At 40.3% G+C, this 12,386-nt stretch overlaps 1 protein-coding gene across 1 annotated transcript in view; it reads left to right on the top strand.

Moving 5' to 3' along the window:
- Positions 1-11,891, top strand: part of LOC117519298 (gamma-aminobutyric acid receptor subunit gamma-3) — a 281,204-nt gene extending 269,313 nt beyond the window's left edge. Inside the window, exons 8-9 of the mRNA XM_034180629.1 lie at positions 3,961-4,160; positions 10,993-11,891. Coding sequence (XP_034036520.1) covers positions 3,961-4,160; positions 10,993-11,268 — 476 coding nt within the window. The 3' untranslated portion in view covers positions 11,269-11,891. The remainder of the gene's footprint in view (positions 1-3,960; positions 4,161-10,992) is intronic.
- The last annotated feature ends 495 nt before the right edge of the window (positions 11,892-12,386 follow it).

The following is a 12,386-nucleotide window of genomic DNA, read 5'->3' as shown; positions in this document are numbered from 1 at the left end:
CAGAATTCTGCAAATCCATCCTCCTTGTCCAACAGAAATCACCAAACAATGCGCGCAGAGCAGAATTAGGATGATACCCATTAATTATTAAAGTTCAAAATAGAGTAATTACAATATGTATTCATCATCATGGAGAACATCGTTAAACAAGTTTTGGAAGACTGCGGGGGTGTTGGTTAAACCAAAGAGCAAAATAAATACTCATAATACTCACAAGTCTCTCTTGCAAATGAGGCGTTGAGTCGCAAGGGACTACCTGTATAAATATATATCACCTATCTTCATCTTATCAAGTGATATGTATTACGCAGGTCTAATTTAGTGAAAACCCTGCCCCCTTCTAACAGTTCAAAAGCTGGGGCAATAAGAGGGAGGGGTTACCGATTCTTAATCGTGACGTCATTAAGGCCCCTATAATCAATGCATGGGTGTAAGGTTTTGTCTTTCGTCTCTACAAAAAAAGAAATCTGCTCCAGGGCAATTCTACGGTAACGGAATTACAATCTGAGCTAATCTGTCCTGGTTAGATGCCATATGTCCAGATTTTGCTACTGTTGTAATTCCGTTAACATAGAATTGCCCTCCAGCCAGAGAGGAAGACAGATGGATTAGGATTAGACCTGCAGCTAAGGATTCCTGTATATATCCAGACATAGCTTGCCATTCCTGCACGGACAAAGAAAACAATTTGCCCCTAGGGGGACTGGTACCGGGGAGCAGGTCAATGGCATAATCATAGTCACGATGTGGGGGTAGAGCTTTGGCTTTGCTAAATACAAGAGCTAGGTCATGGTAGCATGTCGGAACTCCGGTGAGATCTGGATTATCAGTGGCCGGAGAATCCGGTCGCCATACTAAACAGGAAAATAGCTGAATTGACTGAGAACAATGAGAAAACTGACCCAAGGAACTGCCGTCCACCGCCATCACCACCAGGGTGCGCGGTAGGTGATATAATTTAAGATGCAGGTTCCTGGCGAGAGAAGAATGCATTAAATTAGTGTCAGAACCCGAATCCACAAAAACTGGAATAGATACAGAGGAATGATCAGAAATCAGCTTTGCCCTAATTGTTCTGAGCTGCAGTAGAAACAACAGAATTCTGACTCACCCGAATTGAAGGCTTAAACTGCATGGCGGCACCCCTGACCTGGCATCCAGAGATCATGTGACCTTACTGACCACAGTAGAAGCACAGTCCTTTCTTCAGCAAGTGCGCCCAGCTGCATCGGCTCATTTGAGCTACTTCTGGATGAGCGTGTACCGCCAGCTGAAACAGATGTGAGCTAGCGGACCAGACTGATGAGCTATACTGGCTGCACTGATGGACGGGTCTCCCTCCCAGGTCTCTCAGACAGACTTCTGTCCACCTTGATCAGCAGGTCTATGAGCGTGTCCAAAACCTCAGGGAGCTCCGTTGTGATTAGCTGATCCTGCATGTGACTGATGAGTCCTTCGAAGAAAACATCATTCAAAGCTGCGAGGTTCCACTCACTCTTGGCGGCCAGTATGCGGAAGTTGATGGCATAATCGGATACTCTGCGAGCGCCTTGTTTGAGCTTCAAAAGCGACCAAGCCGCCCCTCACCTGGAGATTTGCGCTGGAATACTTGCTGTTATGATTTGGTGAAGGAGCTGAGAGTCTGACAAGACTGTGACTGCCTGCTCTATTCAGCCGTAGCCCAGGATGCTGCCCGCCCGGTAAGGTGTGAAATCATGAATGCTATCTTCGTTCTGTCATACGGAAGCATTGACATTAATTTGAAATGTAATTCACATTGTGTAATGAATGGCTTTACATCTCCTGATTCCTCGAAGAAACAATCTGAGCAGGAGAGCTGGTTACAAAAAACTGTGCCCAAAATGGGAGCCGGCAAGGCTGCCGGTGGACCTGGAAGTGAGCTGTGGTGGTTTCTATCTGTGTTGCTCAGCGTGCCGGTGGATCTAATCGGTCCAACAGCTGACCGACCTGCGAGCTCAGAGTAGTTCTCATTGAGTCTTGCTGTTTAGACAGCTTGCTTAATCCAGCGCACAGCATGGTTAACTTGTCTTCTTATTGTGCCAGCTGTTGTCTGTGAGCATGTACCGCCAGCTGAAACAGATATGAGCTAGCTGTGTCTATCACTGGTCAGATCGTCCTGCCAGAATCATCGTCTCATTTGAACTACTTCTGGATGAGCGTGTACCCCCAGCTGAAACAGATGTGAGCTAGCGGACCAGACTGATGAGCTGTGCGGGCTAAAGGACCTTGCCCAAAAAGGCTGGATGCAAATGCTAAGCTTAGAGACTGGAGCGTTTCGGTCAAAGAGTTTTACTGGATTGACAAGCACGGTTCTATACATGATAATGCAGTCCAAAATCAGCAATGATAACAGAAACATAAGGTTAGGCATGGTCCAAAAAACAAGCAGGTAGTCATCAAAACACAGCAAGGAAAAAGTGGTCGAGAGATACGAGGTCTGTTAGAAAAGCCGCTGTGGGCCGCCTTTAATCTGGTTGTAATGCTCCTTAATCTGTGTGACGCCGATAGAATCTTCACCAAAAGCCATCTGAATTTTCCGAATAGTTTCCACCTGGCTGTCTCTCACAGTTTCTGAAAAAATTTGATGCAGCACTGCTCCAATCATTCAGACAGCTTCCTGACAATGAAAATCCGACGAGGGGGGAGGACCAGTGCTCACTCATAGCCTGCCCACCGGCGAATGACGCAACCGACAGTCGTGATAAAACACTGTTCAAGCTTGGCTGATGCAAGCGCACATGATTCAAATCCATGTAGGTTTTGCAAAAAAATAAAAAGGTCCGTTAGTTTTCTAACAGACCTCGTACACAAAAGAACAGAGCTGGAAACAAAGGCATAGAGCACGATGATCTGGCAGGGGAGTGAGAGAAATGCAGAATGTGATGAGCAGGAAATAGGAAAAGAGGTGTGCAGGAAAGCTCCAGAACAAGGTGTGGAAAACAGAAGAACTGTCCACCTCCAAGCACCCAAGTGACAGACAAGAGAAAACAGTTAGATAAATCCCAAGCAAAAAGTGACAGAAAAAAATCCCACAAAACATCTGATAAAACCCACAATACTGACAAGTTCAGGTGATTGCCAGCCATTCTCCCTCTAAATGAGGGAGATGCTTTGTTTTTGTGATGAGTGAGTGTGTCATGCAAAGAGTCTATGAGCCAGAAGCCAATTTTGATCTAATCTGTATCATTTAAGGGGCTAAATGACATTGACAATCCAGCCTCAGTATGAACTAATACAGGTCTGTGTTGTCAAGTGTAGTGTGTGTGTGTGTGTGTGTGTGTGTGTGTGTGTGTGTGTGTGTGTGTGTGTGTGTGTGTGTGTGTGTGTGTGTGTGTGTGTGTGTGTGTGTGTGTGTGTGTGCACACTCACCCCTGTGTGTGCCTCTACCTGTATGTAAGACCTTGTGGTACATAATACAGTCCTCCCATGAACCTAATTCCTATCATCTTGCATTGTGTGCAGCTGGGTTTATTGTCCATTTATGTTGTTGTTTCTATTATTTTGTCACCTGCTTGTCATCTGCTGTCTTTATATTAACTATCACAAGATGAAATGAATCTGATCTGACAAGCTCATCTTCCATTCACGATTTCAAGGCACTGCTATGATTCAAACTGTCTGTCAGTGTCAATCAGGATCCACATCCACTTAATCTAAATGTCATATGGTTTCTGCTCAATTACCTTTAGAATATTTCTCAGTCAGCCACTGACGGCATTGTAATTTATTTCATCTTGCTCGTTCACAGTTTTTATGTTTACAATGAATCTCTCTCTCTGCTACCTCTTGAGATTTTAATCGGTGTGACTAAGGTACCCCTTGCAATTACAACTATAAGCCTCGACAGAAATAAAGAGCGAATGCAAATATGAATTTTGTCTCTTTAGTAACATGGATTTCGATTAGTCTGATGTGATTTTGACCTCTTGTGACCCTCAGGTATCACCACGGTGCTGACCATGACTACGCTTAGTACAGTAGCCAGGACGTCTCTGCCCAGAGTGTCTTATGTGACCGCTATGGACCTTTTTGTCACCGTCTGCTTCCTCTTTGTCTTTGCTGCACTAATGGAATACGCCACGTTAAACTACTACTCATACAGTGCCCGAAGACCCAACTGTATCCAGACTAAACAATCCGTAAGTTGCGCTCGAATAAATATCATTTTGATGCTCTTAAATATACTTGCAGCAATAACAGCTGCAGTTCAGATATGCAGAGAAATTAGCTCTAATCACATGCAAATTTGTGACTGAGGTCTTGGGGGTTGCTTGGTGGTGATGGTTGGTCGACATATTAGTGGTAACTCATTTAGGGGTCAGATTATCACAGACAAACTACGGTGCATCCAGAAAGTATTCACAGTGCTTCACTTTTTCCACATTTTTTTTAATATCTCAACCTTTTTCCAAAATAGAGTAAATTTATTTTTTCCCTCAAAATTACATGACACCCATTTTGGAGTCTCTTCACTGGCTTCCTGTCTCTGTAATCAGATTTTATGTCAGTCATAATGACTCGAGGCAGTTGGACTCTAATGCTGGATTCAGGAGGTTTAGCTTCAGAGCTTAATGTCGGGTTAACCAGGGTTCTGTACACAAAAAGTCCAACAACATTACAGCAACATTAGGCTCAGACAGGATCCAAAAAAACGAGCAACCAGATCAGTACACAGGCACGCAAACACTGGGCAAATACTCTGAAGACTAAAAGGCTTGAAAGCGGCACATGGCACATCAGTCTCACACCAGGTGAAGGGAACAGTGCAACTTATAAAGAAGTGATTAGGATGAAAAAACAAACAGGTGTGAAGGAGAGAACAGGAACAGGGCATGGCAACCTGAGAGAGAGGACAGAAGGGGAAACGCCCAACACCAAGCAAAAAGCACCAGACAAGAAAAATCCCACCACCAAAACCCAAACAAAAATAATAACAGAGAGACACCAAATATAATATTGCATTGACCCCAATCATGATATTTTAAGGTTCTGCTATTAACCTGTAAAATTATTTACGGACTAGCACCTCTCTATTTAGCTGACCTAGTCGAGCCCTACGTACCGGCCTGGGCTATGCGTTCTCAGGGTGCAGGGCTACTTTGTGTCACAAGGCCACAGAGTGTTCTCTTATCCTGCCCGTTTTGTCAAATGATCTCCCTGTGTCAATAATACAGTCAGATTCTGTAGAGACTTTCAAGTCCAGACTTAAGATACATTTATTCTCCCTCTCGTATGACTAGCATACTGGTGTTGTATGGAACTATGCTTCCTACCCTTTTAAATTCATATTATTAGTAAACGGAGCAGGTCTTGGCGTCATGTTGTGTTCTGTATTGTAAACCTTTTTGGGAGCATGGCCTAAGCAGTGGGTCACCCCTTTGAGTCTGGTTCTGCTTGAGGTTTCTTCCTCACATCATCAGAGGGAGTTTTTCCTTACCACTGTCTCCTGTGTGCTTGCTCTAGGGGTTGGTAAGGTTAGACCTTACTTGTGTGAAGCGCCTTGAGGCAGCTTTGTTGTGCTTTGGCACTATGTAAACTAAATAAATAAATTAAAATTCTACTCACAACAGCTCATAATGAAATGAAAAAAGTTTGTTTTTAATTTATTAAAAATAAAAGAACTACAAAATCACATGTACATAAGTATTCCCAGCTTTTGCTCAATACTTTGATGCACCTTTGGTAGCAGTTAAAGCCTCAAGCGCTGTGAATGCTGTCTGGATGCACTGTATTTCTTGGTGCATTAGAAGAAGTTGAGCACCACAAGGAACTGTAGAGGTCACATAGATAGCTGAGATTTCATGTGTCGTCTTTTCATAAAGTGCTTCTCTGTTCCACTCTGCTCTGAAGCAGTGAATGGCGAGAATTTAAAATTGTCAAATGTTCAGTCTCTCTAGTCACAGCCGCTGTACAGTCTCATACTCTTTATGTTTCCTAATGATTGATTGAAATGAACTCTAAGACATATTCAGTGACTTGAAAATGTTCTTGTTCTTGTCAGCTGGCTGAAAAGTGTTAACATTTCTGAAATCTGTTGTTTTGAATTCTAAATTAGAATTTAATTGAAATCTTTTTGGATAGATTTGTTTGACTTTGGCTGAATCTCAATTCTACCCCTTGGCCCTTCCCCTCCATTTGCGCGGGCACGAGAGACAGAGGGGTGTCTCAATTCTCTTTTTGGAGCGAGGCGGAGGGGTAGCCGGAGGACTTCAAACCCCTCCAAACGGAGTGTGCATCCAGATTCACTCCGTTTGGAGGGGTAGGAGGAGCTTACTGCTGTCTCCACAGAAACAAACATGGCACCAAAAGAGCCGCACAAATGAAGTGGCTTTCATTATAAATTACGCTGTTTAGAAAGTTAGAACTTGCCAAAAAACTTTACAGGCAGTTGCCTATGACAGCAACATGTATGCTGCTGGATGCATGTTGCGTGTATTGTCGTTCTGAGGAATATTGTAACGTCACTCGTGCGCTGAGCCATTATAATGCACATACACACGAACATTATGATAAAACACTTTTATATCTCACAACGGAGAAAATCATGATAAAGGATAAGCACGTTAATTTGTATGTTCATAAATCTTTAATAATAATATACTAATAATAATAATATCAATCCCTGCTGTTGGATTTCAAGGTCTGTAACATGTGTATTTTGTAAACAAACAGGGAGCCCTGAACACACTCGTCTCCTAATAAGCTTTCAGGTAGAAAATGAGAAGTTTCATTAATGGGAATAAGTTGGAAAATATATACACACATGTATATGTGTAACACATAACCTGATGTCCTAATAGACTGTTATTATTTGTCAAGGAAATTTCTAAAGGAAATAGGGCTGGATGCAAAAAATGGGAGCATTTGAAAAAGAAATATAAGGTTAATTGAACTAGATGCAGCCCATAACATACATTCAGGAGCTGATCATATAATTAGAATATCATGAAAAAGTTGATTTATTTCAGTAATTCCATTCAAAAAGTGAAACTTGTATACATTCATTGCACACAGACTGATATATTTCAAGTGTTTATTTATTTTAATTACTAATTAATTAATTAATTGATTAATTACTAACAATCAACTAATTATTAATCAAACAATATTAATTGCTATTATTATTTATTATTAGTATTATTAACATTAACTAATTACTAATTAATTAATTATTATTACTATTAATTATTATTATTATAAATTACAAATTAATTCAATTAATTAACATGACATGATTGCGATGCGTCGAAGAAATCTGCAACTTTTTCTATTTCTTTGCATTTACACAGAAAGGCGAGAAAATAAAAAGAACAAACAGGCTACTGTATCAAGTTGCATTTTGGTTGCCATGTTAACAAACAGTGAAGACGGCAGTTTGACACGGGCAGTTATTTTTTTCTCCTAAGGCGGAGGGGTGTTTCAGTTCATAGGGCTAGAGGCATACCCCTTCGCCTTACCCCTTGTTTTAAAGGGGTAGGGGTAGGGGTAGGGCCAAGGAGAAGGGGAAGGGGTACAAAAGAGAATTGAGATTGGGGGCAAGAGATGAAAATATAAATTCAACTATAAAACACATAAAGCCTGATCTTGATTTTTTGTTTAATTTCTTTTTTTCAATGGCATAAAAAGATGAACTGAAAAATAGGCCGTATCGTGGTGAACAACTTGGCAAACAAACAGTTAAACCTATTTCAGTGGCTTTTGTTCACTGTGTCAGTAGAAATAACTAAAGATTGTCAGTCATAGTGATGAATAAATGTGGATGAGGTGCTGCCCTAAAGTACAGTATTGTCAGTTGGAATAAAGGTAGCTTTCTTCTGACGGTGTTTTGATTTTTAAAATCACACAATGAAGTGAGAAAATTTTCAACAAAGTGATGTGACGCTGCCCTTTAGAAGCTCTTCAGATGAGGTAGAGGGTACCATTCTATTTTTGTCTGAACAAGCTTCTAAGACATACGGGCTTCGTTCAACATCTGAAAGCAGTGACTGCAGACTGTTAACTTTGTGATCTGTGCACAAAACCAAAGCAGTACTGTGAAATGACACATTGTGTTCAGATATCCTGACTGTAACGCACGAGAGACCGTGACTCTCTGGATAAAGGTTTTAGCTTTTTGCACAACTGAAGAAACATTTGTTGAATCCTCCCTATTGCATATAAGTAAAATTGACCCAGAATGCATTGTATTTTCAACATCCGGTGTTCGGCACTTCTGTTTTATTTTTGCATGGATTTACAAGAAAGCCAATTTTACAAGTCTGATCATGAAGGCTTGGAGAGGAAGTGATGTCATGTTAGTGCTAAATGTGAATGATATTTATTCCAATAATAAGAACTGTCAAAAAATTTTCTCCTGTGTTGGAATTGTGTGGTGATAGGAATCGCCTTTTGAATGCTTGAATAACGTCAGTCGCACAAAGAAATCAAATAATAGTGAAAACATGTTTGGTGCGGTGTTATAACATATCAGTCAGTCGCTTCATGAGGTGTCATAACATCAGATCAGTTAGCGGCTCGGTGCAGTGTTATAACAGATCAATCAGTCGCTCCGTGATGCGTCATAACATCAAGCCTGGTTCACATGGCAAGATAATTAGGCCAATATCAAACCCGATCTTCCCCTTCTGACAATCTTAAGGACGCCCCGACAATCGTGATGACACTAAATATGACATTATCAGATATTCCTGCCATGTGTGGTGTGTTAAGAAGGACGTGAGTAGCTAAATGCGACATGCAGCCAGTCAGAAAGTGAGGTGTCTAACCTGGGAATGTTCGTGTGTGAAATCTTTTTGTGTGTGTTGTTTTTACCGTGTGGCTGCACACCACACACTGTGCAACTAAACCTGTCAGATCTATGATTTGTTTTTGTTTTTTTTATCTCCACTTCTGGGGTCTCTCAAGTTTTGGAAACCTACAGATAATTTAAAATCCTGCAGTCGACAACACTGTGATATAACTGATCGCCAGTAGATGGCAGTGTTCTGTACATTTTGACGCCGGTTATATCACATGGCCTGAATCACAACAGACTTTTCGGCTTTGAGATGCACCTGGGCTTCCTCTGGCATTTTTACATAAAACAAACACAACAACGTCTATAAACCCAGAGAATATATTCACGAGAGTTTTAGGCACAATATACAAAGAGTTTAATGCTGTTGTCCATGTGGAGCCTGATCAGAGCATCTCAAATGCATTTCTTCTGTCATGAATACCCATAATGCACCTGGACACAGCATGTCCACACTAATACCTTCAAAATTAGTGCATTACTTTAAAACTAAAACATATATCTGATATTTTCACTTTATAAAACTTAAGACGTGACATTAATTTAAATAACTTGTCCGAAATTAGTTTGGTTAAAATTTTAACCATAAGTTAAAACTGTATGCCTCTCGATGACTTGGGTGCTATTGCCAGCATATTAGTATGGGATCAAAAGAAATTAGCTTTTTTTTTTTCTTTTTTTCTGTGTCCAGTTCTCATTTGCCTGCAGAGGATAGAGTGGTTTCATCTAGAACCAGCTCTTCTCTGTTTGCAGAGGATAGAACTGCATATCTACTACAAAACACTACATCTACAAAAATGTTAGCAGTCTGAAAATTATCGGACCAAAACTTATTGGAAGATAATTGGTCCGATGATGGTTTTCAAACTTATCTGAAAAGCTAATCCGATAATGAAAACATTATCTTCGATAATTAGTGGTTAGCGGATTAGCGGAACTGTACCCACCACTGCTTGGAAACATCAAAGCTTTTATGAAGCTTTGTGAAGTGTAAAAGTGCGTCGGATAGCAGCTCAGTGTTCTCTGTGGCTGCTGTGTGCCACCTGAGGAGAAGTAAAATTGGTGACATGCAGTTATGTTGCAAGGTGTGTATTTATTTATTGCTTAGTTTCTCCAGTCTGATTTACACTTAATGGATGTATTTTTATTGTTTTCTTTGTGAACGCTGCACCAGTTATAACACAATTGGCATTATGGTTGACTGTCAATCTCAGTAAGGTAATAATAATCACATGTGACTATATGTGATAGGGAGTACGCTGTGTGCACAGTTATGAGGCAAATTATATTTTTGAGGATTAATTTTATTATTGAACAGCTACAGTGCTCTCACTCAATCCAAAATGTTAATAAACCTCAAATCTGTAATTACTGTGAAAAATTATTATGCAAATAAAATGAAAAGAGCATTTTCCCATCTCACTTGTTTATTTTCATCTGGTGCAGTGACACTAATAAAACAACTCAAAATTTACAAATAAACATTTAAAAAAATCTTTGACCAATAAAGCCACCCTTCTTTTCAATAACAGTCATAAGCCTTGATTGATTGAATCAATAACACAGAAAGGTGAATATATCAATAATACATGGATGACAAAATAAAGCATAAACACTTATTTCCATTGTGGTCCTTGTGAGGTTAACAGTTGACCACATTGAGGAGCTCGATTAAACATGTAGAAATTGCAAGTAGATATTACAATGTCATCTATGTAGCAATAAATGTATAATTTTATATATATATATATATATATATATATATATATATATATATATATATATATACATACACACACACACACACACACACACACACACACAGTGGTGGGCACAGCTAACCAAAAAGTTAGCTGGTAACTTGCACAATCAGGGACTGACTAAATACTTTTTTACCCCACTGTATGTGATTTATGTGAGTTAGTTGTTAATGAAATAATTACATATGAAGCAGAATTTTTCACGCACACACTCACAGAGAAAATGTTGCGATCGATGGGATAAAGTGTTTCTGGGCACTATTGTTTATCTGGTGGAAAAAGTAAAGAAAAAATATGTGGACATGGGGCCCAGCTCTGCCTATAAACTACTGAGAGTGTTTCTGTGCAGGTTCATCTATTGAAAATAATACTGAATATATGTAAGTTTAAAAGGAGTCTGTTTGTTTGCCTCCTTAGAACTACTCGGTGCTGGATGTGAGATCACCACACACAGTCATCACGTTGAACAACTTGTACTGGCAGGACTTTGAGGAAGCATGTGTCTACGAGTGTCTGGAAGGCAAAGACTGCCAGAGCTTCTTCTGCTGCTTTGAGGAGTGTAAAGGAGGTGCATGGAGAAAAGGACGTGTCCACATAGATATACTTGAACTGGACTCGTACTCGCGTGTATTTTTTCCTACCTCCTTCTTGCTCTTCAATGTGGTCTACTGGGTAAGTTACCTCTACCTTTAGCACTGCGTGTGCCGAGCAGATTGTTCTGCCTCTGTGACTTCAGGTACGACAACACAACACGTGACCCGCTCTCTTCATACGCTGCACACATGGAGGACATCAAAGACAAAATGAAGACAAAGAAGGAAATGTGTTTGCACTGCTACCCCAAACCTGTCAGTCAGAAAGCAGCGCACTATCCTGCCATCAGTCAAAACTAGTAGGTGAACATCCAAGGACACTCTAAGCATTCATAGTGCCTTCCTCTGGAGGGGTAGATAACGATCAGGGAACAATGAGTCGAAAAAGACGAGCCTGGCTTTGACTGATTGTCACTGTTTATTCATAAATAAAACATCAATTTGTTGTCACAAACAATCACACAAAGAATCATGAGGCTGCCAGTCATCAGACCATCAGCAGTGATGCACGTCTCCTGCTCTGGTAGCACAGATCCTGTGAATTGGCTTCCAAGGATCCAGAACACATTAATTTCACAACAAAAAAGTCATTTGTATTTTAGTAGCAAAATTCAATGAATTAGGATATTAAAGTCTGTGCTTTATATGTTATATTTTATTCATATTTACCACCTGGTGTTCCAGGTGTCACCCCTCACTCTCCACGCTACCACAAACAATGGATTGAAGAAGAAAAAGGTTATTTTCCTTATTGATGTTGGAGGAAAAAAGGTAAACCAGTACAGAAGATAAATCTCATGTTTGGAACATTTCAAAAAGTTTCCATTGGTTATGATGCGTTTGTCTAAGATTTTGTAAAAACAGTTTGTCAAGCAGAGCTGCAAAGTGCAGAACATCCAAAACTCTGTTTAGATTTCACTCAGCATCCATCACATGATCCCTTGTGCAGCCACCAGTGTCCAGGTCTGAGGATTTGTTTCCACTCACTAAGGACTTTTCTGGCCTTTACATCCCACGATGTCTCACTGCTCCGTCAGCTTTCCAAATAATATGTGCATTTGTGACATTATATATATCCTGTTCAGAAAACTTTCAGAGCACTCTTATTTACAGTGAAGCATCATGGGATATTAAGTCTCCTTTTCAGTACAGCAAGCAAAGACAAGTTATGGTAAAGCTCTGTGTGTGAGTTGTTTGCCAAAATGGGTTGACATGGAA

Source organism: Thalassophryne amazonica, chromosome 10 (genome assembly GCF_902500255.1).
Source record: "Thalassophryne amazonica chromosome 10, fThaAma1.1, whole genome shotgun sequence".
Lineage (NCBI taxonomy): Eukaryota > Metazoa > Chordata > Actinopteri > Batrachoidiformes > Batrachoididae > Thalassophryne > Thalassophryne amazonica.
This window is presented reverse-complemented; position numbering and strand designations above follow the sequence as displayed.